Source organism: Sceloporus occidentalis, unplaced genomic scaffold, assembly GCF_023333645.1.
Source record: "Sceloporus occidentalis isolate IW3139 unplaced genomic scaffold, rSceOcc1.0.p SCAF_12, whole genome shotgun sequence".
Classification (NCBI taxonomy): domain Eukaryota; kingdom Metazoa; phylum Chordata; class Lepidosauria; order Squamata; family Phrynosomatidae; genus Sceloporus; species Sceloporus occidentalis.
This window is the reverse complement of record NW_028316992.1, coordinates 12205960-12224536: the sequence shown is the minus strand read 5'-3', so window position 1 is coordinate 12224536 and position 18577 is coordinate 12205960. Positions and strand designations below refer to the sequence as shown.

Below are 18577 nucleotides of genomic sequence, written 5' to 3'. Positions count from 1 at the left end.
GCCTGCGTAAGGGACGACGACGAAGCCTCCCTGGCGCCTCTATGGTTTCCACGCAAAGAGAATCACACTTCCGGTCATGAACCGGAAGTGGAGGGTTGCCACCATAGAAGTGCCAGAGGCTAGAGCGGCGCCAGGCACTGAGGGGAGGAGGCTCTGAATGCCTTTTAGGCTTAGTTCCAAAATGGCTCTCTACAGTGACCTCCCAAATTAATACACACACACACACACACCCAGATTCTCAAAGCATATATATATATATATATATATATATATATATAATATTATTAATTTATAATATATATATATACTGTATATATGTGTGTAATGATATACATTTGTTTGTGGGTTTGGGATATGTATATATATACTGTACACACACACACATATCCCAAATTCTCAAAGCATATATATGTAATATATATATATATATGTAATGATATACATTTGCTTGTGGGTTTGGGATATGTATATATATACACACACACACACATATCCCAAATTCTCAAAGCATATATATGTAATATATATATATATATGTAATGATATACATTTGCTTGTGGGTTTGGGATATGTATATATATACACACACACACACATATCCCAAATTCTCAAAGCATATATATGTAATATATATATATATATGTAATGATATACATTTGCTTGTGGGTTTGGGATATGTATATATATACACACACACACACATATCCCAAATTCTCAAAGCATATATATGTAATATATATATATATATGTAATGATATACATTTGCTTGTGGGTTTGGGATATGTATATATATACACACACACACACATATCCCAAATTCTCAAAGCATATATATGTAATATATATATATATATGTAATGATATACATTTGCTTGTGGGTTTGGGATATGTATATATATACACACACACACACATATCCCAAATTCTCAAAGCATATATATGTAATATATATATATATATGTAATGATATACATTTGCTTGTGGGTTTGGGATATGTATATATATACACACACACACACATATCCCAAATTCTCAAAGCATATATATGTAATATATATATATATATGTAATGATATACATTTGCTTGTGGGTTTGGGATATGTATATATATACACACACACACACATATCCCAAATTCTCAAAGCATATATATGTAATATATATATATATATGTAATGATATACATTTGCTTGTGGGTTTGGGATATGTATATATATACACACACACACACATATCCCAAATTCTCAAAGCATATATATGTAATATATATATATATATGTAATGATATACATTTGCTTGTGGGTTTGGGATATGTATATATATACACACACACACACATATCCCAAATTCTCAAAGCATATATATGTAATATATATATATATATGTAATGATATACATTTGCTTGTGGGTTTGGGATATGTATATATATACACACACACACACATATCCCAAATTCTCAAAGCATATATATGTAATATATATATATATATGTAATGATATACATTTGCTTGTGGGTTTGGGATATGTATATATATATACACACACACACACATATCCCAAATTCTCAAAGCATATATATGTAATATATATATATATATGTAATGATATACATTTGCTTGTGGGTTTGGGATATGTATATATATACACACACACACACATATCCCAAATTCTCAAAGCATATATATGTAATATATATATATATATGTAATGATATACATTTGCTTGTGGGTTTGGGATATGTATATATATACACACACACACACATATCCCAAATTCTCAAAGCATATATATGTAATATATATATATATATGTAATGATATACATTTGCTTGTGAGTTTGGGATATGTATATATATACACACACACACACATATCCCAAATTCTCAAAGCATATATATGTAATATATATATATATATGTAATGATATACATTTGCTTGTGAGTTTGGGATATGTATATATATACACACACACACACATATCCCAAATTCTCAAAGCATATATATGTAATATATATATATATATATGTAATGATATACATTTGTTTGTGGGTTTGGGATATGTATATATATATATATATACACACACACACACACACACACACACATATATATAGGCGGGTTACAGACTGCCAAAAATACGTATTCCATACGTATAAGGGTTAGGAAGGGGCGGTGCTTCCACACACCCCTAACCCTAGTACGTATGGAATACGTACAAAATGGCAGCACCATGTTCATACGGGCGCCGCCATCTTTACGTCTTGGACGCATAGCGTCCAGATGTGTCGCGGCACCTATGATGTCGCGAATGCGCCAGCGGTGCCTCGCGACATCATAGAGGCGCCACAAGAAGGAGCTCCATTTTGGAGCTCCTTTTTTGCTGCGCGCAGGAGCCGCGCGGTGTGGCTGCTAAGGCTCCCTCATGGAGCAAGCGGCAGTCTGTAACCCACCATAGTTTATTTTACCATATGTTTTTTAAAAGTACACAAAACATTTAAGATAAGAACTGTTCTTTATTATTATTATTAAGCTTTATAGAGGGCTGTAAATTTACACAGTGCTGTATATGCAGCCGGTTAAAAGCAGAATAAAATAAAATAAGCCTGTCTATTTATTTATTTATTTATTTATTTATTTTGAAAATAATTATAAATATTATAACTATTAATATAAATAATTGTAAATACTTAGAAAATGTTTGTTTGTTTGTTTTGTGCCTTTCAAGTCGTTTTTGACTTACGGTGTCCCTAAGGCAACCCTGTTTTCATGGCAAGGTTTTTTCAGAGGCAGTTTGCCATTGCCTTCCTCTGAGGCTGAGAGAGTGTGACTGCCCAAGTTCACTCACTGGGTTCCCATGGCTGAGCCATGCTGGCTTCCAGTTCACATGTGCATATACATACCTATTGAGAAAACTGAAATAAGAAAAGATCCATACGTGAAAGGAGTAAACTCTATCACAGCTGTGCCTCTAAGTCTCTTTTGACTTATACTGACCCAAAGGCTTTCTTGGCAAGATTTATTCAGAGGACGTTTGCCATTGCCTTCCCCTGAGACTGAGAGAGTGTGACTTCTTGCCCAAGGTCTCCCAGTGGGTTCCCATGGCCAAGCTGGGAACCGAACCTCCACCTCTCTAGAATCATAGTTCAACACCCAAACCATTATGCCATGCTGGCTTCCTGGAGTACAAAAGACACCACATAATTAAACATGTAGTGCCCAAACTTACTACTAATATAAAGAGGAAGGCCTTTCCAATTACTGGTAAACTTCTACATTGCCATCATAAAAATGCTATTTGAAACCAGTGTATTTGTAGTCCGTATCAGGTGGAGGACGTTGTGCAGTGCATGCTAATTTGTCCTCTGTAGGGCAAGTTGGCAACCCTAGAGAGAAGTTCCTAATACGTTTGTTGACAAAGGGCAGTGGGAACTCTCTTGTTCAGTATCTTTTGAGTGATATCCATGGTCCAAAACACACCGCTTATAGTATGTCAAGTGGGGAGGGGCACATGTGATGTACACATGTAGATATAAAGGCATGGGGTCCGAAAGGTAAAAAGTCTGAGTACCACTGGATGGCCTACTTCATTGATTCATCTGGGAAGTGACCACATCTATAGTGGATGGTAGTTTCTGTGTCAGTGGAGCAGTGAATCCACTCTAGATTTTAAAGTACCTCTCCAAGGTGCCTAACCCCCTTCCTAAACAAATCCAACAACTTAAAAGAGCTCCTTCAAAGTTATCCCAAACCTGTATTCATTGTCAGCTGCCACTGCCGTCAAATAGTACTGAACACACCTTTGTAGATATAGTGAGTCCTCAGTATCCGTTGTGGTTTGGTTCCAGGACCCCTCTGGATATTAAAATCAGGAGTGGGTAAGCAGTGCCTCTTGAGTTTGGATTGCAGCTCCCATCAGTACTAGTTATGCTGCCTAGGGCCAATGGGGATTGGGGACTAGCATCTGGTGAGTGGCAGATCGCCCAGCCTGATCTAGTTGGAATAGGATTGCATTGCATTGCCATTTGTAAAACAGTGCATTTCTACAAGCAGGTGCCAAAAAGTTCTCAGCCCAATGCACTTTCCAAATTCTGAGTGTAATATTGCCACTATAGCTTCCAATTTGCAGGATCATAACTCTAATTTCTGATTATTATTATTATTATTATTATTTTCAGATCGTTGATAGAACCCTGTCAAGGCGAAGTGTGTAATTTTCAAGTGCTGAACTTTGGGCCATCATGCAGTTCCTATTCCTGCAGGAGGAAACTTCCTAAAGGAAACCCATGAGTGTATGCTGCAAACACTGAGTGACAAGTTCCCATCATATTCAACTGTGAAAAAGTTTTGAGATCGAAAATGCCGCAAGGTCTGCGAGGCCTTCAACATCAGCTCCTGAACTGTTGAGTGTGTTCATGACCTCTCTTTGGCAATTCTGCAAGTCTCAGCTAAATCAACTGCTGAGACACTAGAGATATCCTGGGAATGCACTGGGTCTATAATTCATGAGCAGTTGGCCATGCAGAAGCAGTCAGCCAAGTGAATGTCGAAATGTTTAATTCGGACCAGGAATGAAATTGATTGGATACCTCCAAGTTGATTTTGCAGCGATAATTTTTTTAGAACGAATAGTCTCTGCTGATGAAACATGGTTACATCACTATGACCCAGAGACCAAACAACAGTTCTTTCAATGGTGACACTTTAGTTCTCCACAGCCCAAGAAATTCAAGACTCAAAGGAAAGTCAGCAGAAAAGGTCATCATGGCCAGTTTTTTGGGTTAAGGAAAGTATTTTGATGACTATCTTCAGAAGGGCAAAACAGTTCATGCAGAATACTACTCTTAACTTGCTGTGCTGATTAAAGGAGGCATTGAAGAAAAAAAGACTGCCGAGGGAAGCTGCAGAAAGGACAATGCACCTGTTCACAGGATTGGCAAGACAATGGGTTTTGAAGAATTTGGGATTTTACTGCATAGACCTTTCAGCCGACTATTTCCCCTTTCCCGCCTTTAAAAAGGTTTGAAAGGAAGGATTTTTTTGTATTACTTGGCAATGATAGCAGCAGCAGAGCAGTATTTCAGGGACCAGACATCAGATTTTTTGGGGGGAAGGGTTAAAGGACCTTGAGAAAAAATCTATCAAACTTTGGGGTGAATACTACTGTATGCGGAATAGAATATGTTTAATGGCTCTTCTTGGTCAGATTGAGAACTTTTCAACACCCCCTCATATGGCAATGAATAAAGGGCCTTGTCAGGTTTGATTTCCATGCTTCTGCTCTAGGTAGGCCTAACGTTGGAGTTAATGTATGCTTTTTTTGGTTATTGAACCACTGTGGCTAAGTGTAGCTTTCAGACAGTTTGTATCACTAGAATGTGAGATGGCCTTCTTCACATTTAAACAGGATCCAGCTATCAATCTGAAAGACATGTCCACTACCTGCACATAGAATATCAGGATGATGAGTGTCTGTGTGGTATAGTGGATGTAAAGTATCAGGATGATACAGAGCCAAACAAACGCGAGCCCAAACTTTCCCAAAGACCTTCTTCCCATCAAGTTTGGGTTTCACACATTTTTCTTGTTCGTCCTCTCAAGACCCCTTCATGCCCCCTTCCTTTCTCCTATGCTCGAATCCCTCTTGGCTACTACTTTATGCTGTTGATTTAACTGCAAAGATACCTACCAAAAAGAAGTACATATAAAAACATGGGACACAAGTCAGTTATGTCCAACCTGGAAGGCAAGTAGTGACCATAACTTCCCTACTGTCAGTGACCCACCTTCCTTTAACTGTTCTCATTTTGGACTTTTGCCCTTTCTTCATCTCGTTTACCTTCCAATTCTCCTTCACTTCTGCAAAGTTCTTTACTCTCAACCTCTCCCTCTTACTTTCATATATATGGTTGTATTTGTTAGACAATCTCATATTTCACTCCAATTTTGATTGTGCTTTATCGTCTGTTTTGTTATTTTTTGTAAATTTTAATAAAATGTATCATTCTTCCTTCATGCCAATCACGACAAGTGTCCCTATTGGCTTTTTCATCCCCTTAACTCAAAACACTTGCATCTTCTTGCTGGACTTCCATTAGCCTTGTTTGGTGACAGTTAAACAACATAATTATGAAAATGTTATAGCAGTAAGCATGATTTCTGATTATGCTCGTGCTTACTCCTAGAGAATATTGCTTGCCATACAAGTTTTGAACTACATGAGGTCAATTGTTGACACAATAGATGTGCAGATAGATATCCACATTATTTTTTGCTGTTGTGAGACTCTTTGAAAAACATTGTACACAGTGGCTTCTGCTCATCAATTCTGTGTGATATCATTTCAGCATAGCTTCTGCAGAGGAGTCTGTTATTGCCAGACATAGAATAACTCAGATCAAAAGTTCTCAGCTTTTGTTTTACCAAATGTGTTGGATTTCAGTGTCCAGAATCCATCACTTTGACTGTGCTGACTAGTGTTTCTGGAACTGAAGTCCAATGCACCTGGAGGGCCAACAGTTGAGAACCACTGACTTAAGGTGGTTTAAAAAGGTATAAGAAAAAAATAAAACAGTATTTTAAAATTAAAATTGTATACACAGTATTGATTTTCTTTTCTGTCCTTATAGGCAGAGTTTAAGATACTAATCTCATAGTTAACATCTGATTTATTGTAGCACAAGTATTAAGAAGGTATTTGCACAGCATTTTAAAGAACAAAACAGTGGGAAGGATCTAAGGCTGGGATTTCAAGGTGTAGGATGGATAATAGCCATTTGGTCTAAATTTAGTGGTTAGACCCAGCCTGAGTAGATCCATTCCATCAGTGGAAATTATTGAATCCCGAAAATTCTAGGTGAGACTAGCAACTGGATTTAGTTCTCTGTCTAGGCATTGCAATGAGCTGCTAAGGAACAGTGTTCAGACAAAACTAACGTGTTACGTTACAAAAGCTTCAAAAGAAGGCAGCTAAGGTTGCAGAGCTTATGATAAAGAGTGAGCAAGTGTTGCTGCAGCAAGTTAGTGATAAGTTAGCTTGAAAGCTGAGTTGACAGTCCCTGTCATTCACAGATTAAGATCCCTTCCATGCTCTGCAGAAGTGCTCTAGTGCCAGTGCATGCTGCCATGGCCATGTAGCAGTGGGTAAGGCAACCAGGCAATGTTTCACTTTCATGCCAATTCACAGCTGGGAGAAAACAGACATTCCTTTCCTGAATCTGCAGAATACCTTAGCATTCTCTTCCAGCTGGGGAACTGCTGTTTCCACCCTCCTTCAGTTATTAAATGGCTATAGGTGTGCATATCAACACTGGGAAGTTGGGTAACTGAACACCCAAATTTCATACACCGGTGAATGTCACTAGTCATCTTTGCCCCTGATTTACTCTTCCAAATAAGGAGATGGCTTACCGACAGAATGAACACAAGAACATCTAAGAAAATTTACTCTTGACTTGTTTGATAGTTTATTGGCTTGACATTCTAACAATCTGAATCCAGTTAAGTAAGCTGTTAAAATGATAAAACTACACAAAAACAGATTTTAGACACAAGCTCCATTCACATCAGCTATGTGAAGGTACATCAAGAATATAGGATGAAATCAATCTGAAAATGTAGGCCCCACTCTAAACACATTACTATGGACCAAGTACTTCTAGGTTTAATGACTGTTTAGTAACTAATCTAGGATCTGAGTTGGAATACAAACATAAAAAAGGTAAATATTTACAATTTAGCCTTGAAATGCTCCTTTTGCTTATACTGAAGATGTATGGAAAGTACTAAATTAAAGTTGCAAGTAAGAGCTCAGAAACGTAATACTGGTCAGAAGAGTAAGAATTTGCTTCCTGCAAGAACAGGACAGAAAAATCAGGACTGAGATAACAGAAGATTTTTTTTTTGTTGAAGCTGGCTATAGTTTTCCTATTCACTATCTAACACATGGATACTAAAGAAAATGTTTCCACATTTTTAAAAGCCACATAAAATTTCTAACATGTCTCAAAAATGAAATGAAATAATGCAAGTCCACTGAAAAACTACTAGCTGGACTAAAAAATGGAATGTGGAATGTTCCAGAGGGGAAAAAGTTCTAAGTTTTAATATGTAACTGAAAAAAACCGCATTTAAAAAGATGTTTTTCAAACTCTGAAAAGCTTAATGCTGATAAAATTATCTGGTCTTCACAAATTATGCAACAGTCCTTCAGAAGAATCAATTTAGACACAAAAATCTATTGTCTCCCCCCCCTTTTAAACGAACAAAAGATTTGAAAATGCAGTTTGTTATAACATTAAACACATTAACAGAATTATACTTTTATTTAGTCTACTAAAATCTACGTAACATAGCATTTCATCAATTTTGCTGTATTGAGATAAACATTAAAAATAAAACAAGTTTTTCTTAAATTCTTAAGCCTCCTCTGCAGCAGCATTTAAGTCTTTTTTTTTCTGTTTCTGATCTTCAGCCATTTTGTCCATGTGTTTCTGTAAAGAAAAAAACAAGGAGAATTGAATTTAAGTTTTATGGAGTGCCCTCAAGTCATACTATCCAATATTCTTTTTAAACAGTCCTCCATCCAACTTGGATTTTGTTTGGGTGAGGTGTCAGAAAACCCCACAGGTTCGGAATAGTTATGTTTGCCATATAATATGCTGAACTGAATGCTACAACCAGTACAGTGGGCCCTTGTTATCTGCTGGGATTTGATTTCAGGACTACCCATGGCTAACAAAATCTGTGGATGCTCAAGTCCCATTAAACAGAATGGCACAGTAAAACGGTGTCTCTCATATAAAATGGAAAATCAAGATTTGCTATTTGGAATTTATACTTCTTTGGAATATTTTCAAGCTGTGGATGCTTGCATCCATGGATAAAAAATCTGTAGATAAGGAGGGTCAGCTGTATATACATTTTACTGGGCGGGATCCAACTAGAATTAGGTAACCCGATGGAATTTTAGTTGGTTGGACTTAACTTGTATAATTAGCATGCACGACTTGTGTGAACAATTCCATATCAGCTAGCTGATGAAACAAATTAAGAGTAGTGGCACTGAGTTTCGTATTTGTCATTTAAGATTTAAAGATAAACTTTTAAAAAAAATCTCCCCATGTTCAGGTTTCAAAGGTATTTTCTTCATTTGTAGAAAACACAAGGTGCCTTGAGAAATTTTGCCTTACCTTCAGTTTTTGATAGTGTGTGAGGCTGCTGCAGTGGACCTTTTTTGCAGCATCTTCATTGGTGTAAAATAAAGAACACAATTTACAGTAAAACCCAGTTCTCGGCACCACATAGTTCACACCTAAAGAGAGAGAGACAGACACACAGTAGCAAATTTGATCCCAAGTATTTGAAGAATCAGCATCATTATATTTTTATTCTGAAAAAGGTAGGAAAAGCCAAGTTCTTCATTTAAAGAAATAATTTTCTACGGGCTACACATAATCTTGCTTTTACGTGTTACTAAATCAAATGAGTCAGTCTGCTAGAAATTTAATAACACTGAAGATTTTAAAAATCCATCATAGGAATTTCTGCCCAACTCAGATGTTAGTGTTCCAGTATAAACTGACTGATACAGGGCTCATCCAGATGGACTGGAAAAAACCAGACAGAATCCCATTGTGGGAGAAAGGCAGGATATAAATCCTGGAAATAAAATAAATAAATAAACTTGTGCTTTCCAGTTTTTTAAATTCTTTTTTAGGTGGGGAAGATCTACATGAAATTTGCACCATTCTTCAGTATTCCCAGGGAACTCTCAGCAGTTACAAGGGCTGAATTTCCCAAAAGAAAAGGAGCCAGACATGTCCTCTGAGTCAACGGAAAAGACTGGGCACTCAAGGGACATGCCGGGATTGCAGGCACGCTAGCATAAGCTGGCAAAAAGTACCTGGATCAAGTTCTCAAGAGCAAAGTTTCCCTCTGCCCAATCCACATTTGCCAGTGCCTACTTCTACAGAGAGATACCACTATGATCTTTGGAAAGATATTATAATCTCGAACACTTAATGGGGACACTATTAGAAACTCTACAACCATTATTCAAAACCAGGAGATGTAATATCCATAAAATGTACAAGAAAGAAATAGCTTGATTTGACTGGCAATAGCTAGTACTATGTTTATATTTTGTTACTGTGAACTATCTTGTTTGTTTGCCTATAGATTTGCAATCTGAGGAGGATTTAAAAATTTTTTTAAAAAGAGACATGCCAGGAAAAAGAGAGACAATATCATTCTCTGCAGTTAAGTAGGAGGCAGACTGCTGACAAGGATCACCTGCACAATTAGGTTAGGTTATAAATATCCCAGGACCTCCCATGGTCCAGCATGGTTGATAACCATCCTTCGTACTCTACTGACTGCCTGTTGCCTGGAATTCTGCTTGGACCTGGACTAATCTTTCAAATGTTCCCTTTGAACCTGCTGTAATGGCCTGACTAAAGCCTCCTGATGATTATACAACCACTGCTTTTGCTACCAATTATTTGGTGAGGCAAGTTCCCTTTCTCTCTCTCCATCAGTGCTTAAAACACTAAGGATCTGGCTAGCCTCCCAAAGGCAAAATAGGCCAGTGTACATGGCTGTCTGTGTGTTATCCTGGGAGGTAGCTAAGATGGCCACCACCAAGAAACATAGCAACTGTTCCCAGGACAGCAGATTCAGCAGGTATCAAGTGAGGGAGTGTTTGCAATAAAAACAAATGACGTTAATGCTTAACTAGTGTAATACTGCTAAAGCACATCGACAATAATTCCTGAATTATCTAAAAAGTGGAAATTCCTGAAAGGCAATTCCTGAAATGTTGCCTATGTTTAGATGTGACATATGACCAAGATGAGGGGGAGGAGAAAGAACAAAAAGGGGGGGGGGGCAGTGAGGGAAGCCTAGGATATTTCAAGGAAGAGTGTGGATGCAAAACCATCAATATGTAGGTAAAATCAAAACAAAAAGAATTGGAAAGTCAATATTCAGGGACTTTTTTCCTGTCTGGATAAACCTACAGTTTCTATTGCAATGTCACCTTTTGAATGCTACCTAGGAGAAAATAATCTTACCAACAGGAACATTTGGTTGATATGGTCCAATTCTGTGTTCATCTGAGACTGCGCATCTCTCACTGGCAGTATCTTGCTCACTGGTACTTTCTTTTTTCTCTCCTTCTTGTGATACTGTGCCATCATTCATTTCAGATTGGTCTGTCTTCACAGTTTTGGCACCATTTTCCAGTGTCTCATTTCCCTGTTCTGTTTCTTCAGCTGTACCTTCAGTTTCATTGTTGTCAGTTTTTACAAGAGATTTAACCATGCCAGATCGACGTTGTTTCTGGTGATCTGAATCTTCTTCATCACCAACTTCATCAAGAGTGACAAAACCTTCCATGCTTCTTGGAAATCCACCTACATGCCTCTGGGGGTAAAAAGAAGTATTTGTTATTCTGGCTATCTGTTACATTAGATAAGATTTTCTCACTAAGGCCTGAAACACATGGGCCAAATAAAGCACCTTCCGGGTGCTTTGGGGGCATGGCATTCAAACGACACATGCCCCCAAATCACCCGGAAGTTGCTCTGAGGCTGCCTAAGGTAGAACAAAGCTGGCACAAAAAGCTGCTCTTTCTGGCGACCCATTTGGAACCATGGCAGCAGGTGGGTTCAGGATTGCAATATCCAATCACTGTGGTCCCAGAGCAATCAGGGCAGGAGCAGCCTCTGGCTGCTCCTTTTGCCCCATCTGCTTCACCCCTAAGATCTATTTTATGAGCCTTCTGAATATAGTCCAAAGATACAATTCTAACATAGAGACACTCTCATCACTTCTCTATCTATGGGGCACCAGAAGAGAGAGGTTTGGGGTGCACTAGAACATCAATAGCTGTAGAATATATCACCAGAGACACACTGGAAGCTAGGTTAGGCTAAACTTTCCCCTATGCAACACATAGCAAAAACTGGATTCCCTAAAATGGTACACGACAAAACCATAATCAAGCACAAGACAGGAACACATAGGTGACTACTGCCACAAGTGACACATTCCTATGCAGGATGATAGCATTGGACATCTGGCACAGTCCTTGTGTAGGACTCAATTCTTTTCTAGCTAGACATTACTACTCAGGTCAGGGTTTCTCAACAAGGATTCTCTGGAACTGCTGGGTTCCATAAAAGCTTGCTAGGGATTGTGCAAGACATTGTGATTATCAAGAACAACTTTGAGCTGTAGATAAAATTTTTAGGCAGGGTTCCCTAAGACCTGACAATTATTTTAAGGATTCTTCCAGGGTAATGTGGTTGACAAAGGTGGCACGAGTCAGTAACTCACAGTTGTGCTGTCACTAAAATGAGAGAGATATAGATAGTAAAGTGGAGGAGCTAAAGGTAGAACTCAGAAGGTATAGGTTAGCAGCCAGCACCAGACCCTCAGCAAAAGACAGAAGCAGATGCAGTATTGGTCAGAAGAAAAACGTTTTAAAATACTTTTAAAATATAGCTTGTGTGCTCTTTGTATTTTTTAAAGATTCCACAGAATTTTTAAAAATTTCTCCCTTTTCATCCAAATGAATGACTGGGGTAGATGTAAAGGTAAGTGGACCCCACACACCTTTTACCCAGCACAGAACCAAAGGCAATTGTACTCACCCTTTCTGAATTAAGGTGACACTTTCTCCCAACATACTGAGGCATTCCAAATATTATGCGTAATTTCTCTCCTCAAAACACCACTTTCAAGCTACTGCAGCTTTCAGCTCGCTTCCAGTAATTTCACTAAATAATCTACAGCACAGATGAGAATTGTACAAACCCTCCAGATGTTGGACTGTAATGTCCAGAATTCCTTACCATTTCCTGTGCTGATTAATGTTGCAATAAACAATATCTGGAGGGCCACATTTATTCCAACCTCTGATCTAGAGCTCACTCAGTTATAGGGTATCATTGCTCTCTGAAGCCACCTATGCCAGCAAAAGAAGCAACAAGGAGAGCACTCCTTTAGGGGTAATGAGTACATTACCCTTAAATTTTTTATTCAAAGCCTGATCTGAACAACCTTGTTATAAGCAGCATCTCTCTTGATGGGAAATATAAAACAGAACTGGTGGGAAGGTAAATATTCTTGTCTATCAGGAGAGGGGATCAATCTTAGCAATAGCATTTTCTGCTTACTTTTTTCATTTTTTTCCCTGCTGTAGTAGTTGCAGCACCCTCTTCAGTTTTTGCAGTAGTTTCATCACCAGCTGCTTCCTTTTCTTCAGTAGTTACCTCGCCCAAATTTGCCACATCTGTATCTTCTGCTGCTGAACTGCCACTCTCTAGCAATGCTGTTGCTTCCTCGTCATCTACCAACAACTCATCTTCAGATTCAAGTAAATGTGGTTCTTCTTGGTCTGCTTGTTCACTGTCTTTTGTATCCTGCCCTTCTGCTTCATCTCCTTTCTCTTCTTTATCTTCAGTATCCATTTTCTCATTTTCATCAGACTTACTTTTTTTCTCCTCACTTCCGTAGTCTTTGCTATCTGGAGAAAGACCTCTCTTTCTATAAAAGAAGAAAACAAATCTTGTTTCTCCATTTGATGGTGTATTTTAAAACAAACTATCACCTGAAACTTCTACAGTCTGTTATCTATAGAAAGAAAACAAAACAAAACCCAATCTTACGTACCCATTTTATGGTGCAAACAAACTAATTATCTGAAAGATTACCTTGGTTTATCTTTCCTCATCACATCTGCTCCTTTGTTGGGAATCTGAAACAAACATGATACATTTTATTGATTTGTACAAGGTAAGGCTTATGGGTTTGAGGTTCTGGATTATGCCTCATGATTATTCAAGTGAATGTTTCTATTCTTCAAGGATTTACAAAAGACACATAGTAACAGTCAAAAGCTTAAAGGCACCAAAGTAGAGACATTTTGCACCTTCACAATCTTAATTATCTTGTGTTCACAATTGATGACAATTTCAATTAAATCCATTTAAATACAAAGTTCAAGTTACCCAACAAAATATAGAAAAGTCAGAGATGTGTGTGAACACTCCTGCAAGGCACGGCAGGTATGAATCACCTTCCATTCAGTTAACATTTCTAGACAATAGTACAAAAGAAAAACATAATATGTCCAGATGCATCACCAGCAGCTCTAATCTACATCTCCCAGCAGTCTAATCATGGTTTGAATATTTACTTGCCAAATACCCTTTCCTTCCCTGGCAATGGCAGTCAGTATAAGAAGAAAATGCTATCCTGCTCACTAAGGAAACAGCCATGAACACTCAACACTTTGTATTATAACATTATTGACCAAAACAGTACTAAACCAAAAGTGAGAATCATCTTGAACTAACACATGGTACCTACCCTTAATATTAATTTCTTGTACTTTTCTGACAAATCTACTTTTACACATCTTCCCTGGAACCAGAGGGCTTTGTTAGAACAGTGCTCCATCATTGCTTCAGCATCTTCTCTTGTCTCCATTTCTATGAAAGCCTACACAAGAGAGTTAAGAAGGTTTAGCCTATAGTCATTTTAACAATGAGTGGTGGGAATAAGAGAACAATGACAAACTCTACAATTCACTACCTATCACACAGAATTACTACAATGATGAAACCGATAAGTCATCCTTTCTCTGTCAAGTCCGCACTTTGCCTAAAGCCCTCAGTTTCTTTCTCAGCTCCTCTCAGTCCACAAAAATATGGCAGGTTTCTGTTGACTATGCTTTCATATGTATATGCTTGCAGATGCCAAATGAAATGGAGGTCTGGTGGCTCTTTACTTATTTTTTACTAAAATCACAGAAAATGGAAAGCACATCATATAGTGGCGTGCTTGATAAAAGAGTGATAAAACATGCAAAAAACCTTCAAATATTTGAATCTTTCTTTTCTTGAAGATAACTTTCAGAATATTTAGGGGAAAAGGCTGCTGCTAAAACATGCTTGGGAAGTAGACAGACAAAACTTTAAAATTTGGGCTTAGTTTAGATTCAATCAGTATTTTCCTAAGTCTCTTGAATAATTTCTAAGTCAAACTGTACCTGAAAGTAAAAAATATAATTGATTATTAATTTGTGATGATCTCTGGTCATATATTAACATGACTAAATAGCAGTAGTAAGCTGGTATTTGCACTCCCATGTAACATGCAGAGCAGAGATAATACGTATCCCCTCCAAGAAAATGCACATAAATTTAGAGATGAGCACACTCATCTTCCTGACAAATGTCACATGTATTATTCACAGACCTGTATTTTATTCTATATTTCTACCAAAATGGTTAGCAAAAAGGATCTATTGAAGACTGCACACTTCCAGTTATGCAACATCATATGAATTACCTGACTCTTCATTCTCATTAATATGTAGTTCTTTATTTTCCCATAGGGCTCGGCTAATTTGAGTACGGCATTGTCCGAATAGCCCGAATTTGGCAAATTACTGAGATGAATCACACGACCGAGTTCTTGTTTTGGAGGATCAAATTTCTGGTCAGGTTTCACTTCTGGTTTCTAAAAAAGCAAAATTAGTTGAGAAAATATTTTGTTGAGCCATTATACCAGAAACCACAGCAAAGAATGCAGGAATTTAAACATTAAAAATGAAAATGTAGGATTAGATGAATGCAACTGCTTTTACCTTTATTCTTTTATATTTCTGTGATAAATGGACTCTCACAGGTTTGCCAAACACTAAGGCTGGTGCTGTTGAATAATACTCTACTACAGCTTGTGCATCTTCAGTGGTCGACATTTCAATAAATGCCTGAAATTGTACAATAGATAAATTAAAGGAGGGCTGTGCATTAGATACACTGTTGAGTATATATCAAATGTGTTCTGTATGTTCAGACTACATTTACTGCACTGCACTATCTATGTGAAATATTTTTGCATGTTAAAAATGTAAAATGTGTTTTACCAGGAACATGCAATTTCTTTAGTGCTGAAAAATTTTGAAGCTTATCAGAAGCCTTGCTCAGCTGGCCATTTTTTGAAGTCGGAAACTCTCTAACTTCAAAAAAGTGCTGGTGGCTGAGTGAGACTTCAACCCGTGATGGATCCAGGCAGTGACATCACGAATAGATTGGTAGTGATTTAGCTCTGATAACATCCAGAAGCATCCTGGATCCTGAATTGAATCCGGAAGAGGTAAACCGGCTTTTTTCTTCGTTTGATAAGCTCCTTACATAAAAAAAGTTTTAATTTTGCATTTAAGTTTCTTACTGCAAGTATGTAGAATAGAAAGTTAGTTTGTATCAAACGTTTTTGCTATTGTGAAGCTAGCATTCTCCAGATCCCAAGAACATCTGGGGCCTCATGCTGCCACCTTCTGGTTCAGCTATGTCATTTCACACATGTTACTTCTGTTATACTACTGTACATACAATTCAAGAAACAACTTATCAAAGAACACTAGCTGAGTCTTTAATTAATTAATTATTTGCATTAATACTGTTTCAAATGAAGTGGGAAAATGATATTATCTAACAAGACTAATGTTTACCTCATTTATTTTGTTCAAGATTAGGTGATTTGTAATAATTCCAAATGGTTCAACAAGCTGCAGTAACTGGAATCTCAGGTTTTTCCCTCTCTGAAAATCCATAATGTGTACAACTCGGCTTGTTTCCTGTTAATGGCAGACAGCAGTGACTAGTATGTTAAGCAAAGTGAACAGTGCATCCTACTCTATTTATTACAGGTTCCTTTAGCCACTTTTCTGATGAAAAATGATTACAAAAAAGAAAGAAGCAGCTCACATCCAGGATTCACTTGAGATGCACAAGGTAAAGGGGAGGCAATCTTGACTAAACTTGAACGTAAATACATCCTCCGAAGGGAGGACAGCAAATGTCTGTACAGCCTTTCTAACATTTTTGGCACAGTAAATTAGATTTGAGGATCCCATCAGTAGATCTTAGATAACTAGATATCCTCATGGGATCATCAAATCTGTAGATAGTAGGGCCACATATTCAGTTAACTTACATTCTATACTTAAGCTGCTACTAAACTGGGCTGCATCACACCAGGATGGTGACAGGAAGCTTACAGGTCTGCATGATCTTCTCCTCAATACACTAATTCTATGCAAAAAATATTTTTGTATGGAATGTATTCACTTGTGTGAAGCTGCCTTCTGAATTAATATAACCACCACAATGACAGGTAGTCCCTCATTCCATTCAGGTAACAATATTGTAGTAACAACTAAACATATCTGGATACTTCAGCTTTGATTTCAATACTAACCACTCTGCCCTTGTGCAAGTGTCTTGGCCCTTGCATGCTTCCATTTCCAGCCCCTAGACATGAACATCGGGAGAGAAATGGACAGAGAAAAAAGAAATAGTTATACAATTAGCAAGGTTCTTGATAATATAATGTATCATAATGTGGAATTCCTTTAAACCATTTATGGAAAGCTCTTAATAAGACTATGACTGATTTTTTTTGAAATTATAAACATGTTTTTATTAAAAAATAATACATGCGTTTCTTATATTTTCCCCTCTAAATGAAATGTACAAGTGTCAAAGCACACAAGTTCACAATTTCTGTGGAAAAACCTGGAAATGAGAATGACTTTGCTGAGTTCAGAAAGTGTACTATAGCAAAGGGAGCTTAAGCCACTAAGTCAAATTCTACCACTCAAATTTCTCAAATTCTTTAGCTTAAAAACAGACAAACCCCAAAGTATTCAGAAACCTTACAAGACTAATAGATATTTGGCATGACACGTCTGATGATGTGTGCTGCATCAAAACTGATGCCCAATAAACTTTCATTACTCCTCTGTACCTCCATCAGACATTCCCCCCCAGATCCCCTCCCCCCACTCAAAACACACAAACCTCTATGTGATACGGAAATGGGTTTTCACTGGGTTTCTAGCCTTCCGAAGGCTGCTTTAGGACCAAGAGAAATGTTTTATTGTCCCTGGAAGCGAATTGGAATTCTCTGGTTTCCTTACTTCTCAAAGCCTTTCCTGAGCCAAAATCAAGTGAGCTAAAAAGATAGTGAAATTGTTCTCCACACCTTGCTAGTGGTGAGGGTTTTGAGTGAAATTTTGAGATGTGATACAACTTTCCTTACTAAAGTATGCCTTTAATTTTATTACCTCTTGATCCAAGTGGTGGCCCTCCCAGATGAAATGGAGGTGGAGGTGGTCCCAAAATTCCCGGAGCTGGATTTGTGGATTGCAACATAAATGGATCACCCCTAGAGGTCACCCACAACAAAATGAAACCATGTTAGCCTTTAAAATAAAGCATAATCTTTCACATAAATTTCAGTAATTTTTTGTATGAGTAAGTAAATGGTAATAGATAAAAGTGTTCAGAAGTCCTGCTGCACCATTATTAACTTTCATGTGTAGATACTAGTACAGGGATGGGACAACTGCAGCCCTCAGATCACATTTAGTCTTCAGGTTTGTTCCTCAGTTTTTCCCCCCAAATAAATTTGCTATCATGATAAACTGAAGTTTAGTAGTAAGTACACTACAGTTAGCAGGGAACTCAATGATACTGATCCCTGTCACTGTATTGGCTACAGCT

At 37.6% G+C, this 18577-nt stretch overlaps 1 protein-coding gene across 3 annotated transcripts in view; it reads right to left on the bottom strand.

Moving 5' to 3' along the window:
• Positions 1 to 7438: 7438 nt before the first annotated feature.
• Positions 7439 to 18577, bottom strand: part of MATR3 (matrin 3) — a 34250-nt gene continuing 23111 nt past the window's right edge. For all 3 annotated transcript variants that reach the window (XM_089477913.1, XM_089477915.1, XM_089477914.1), the window contains 11 exons: positions 18139 to 18239; positions 17271 to 17323; positions 16522 to 16647; positions 15655 to 15780; positions 15357 to 15527; positions 14373 to 14504; positions 13715 to 13758; positions 13178 to 13547; positions 11069 to 11420; positions 9188 to 9309; positions 7439 to 8488 (listed from right to left, as the gene is read on the bottom strand). In XM_089477913.1, coding sequence (XP_089334039.1) covers positions 8414 to 8488; positions 9188 to 9309; positions 11069 to 11420; positions 13178 to 13547; positions 13715 to 13758; positions 14373 to 14504; positions 15357 to 15527; positions 15655 to 15780; positions 16522 to 16647; positions 17271 to 17323; positions 18139 to 18239 — 1672 coding nt within the window. In that variant the 3' untranslated portion in view covers positions 7439 to 8413. The remainder of the gene's footprint in view (positions 8489 to 9187; positions 9310 to 11068; positions 11421 to 13177; positions 13548 to 13714; positions 13759 to 14372; positions 14505 to 15356; positions 15528 to 15654; positions 15781 to 16521; positions 16648 to 17270; positions 17324 to 18138; positions 18240 to 18577) is intronic.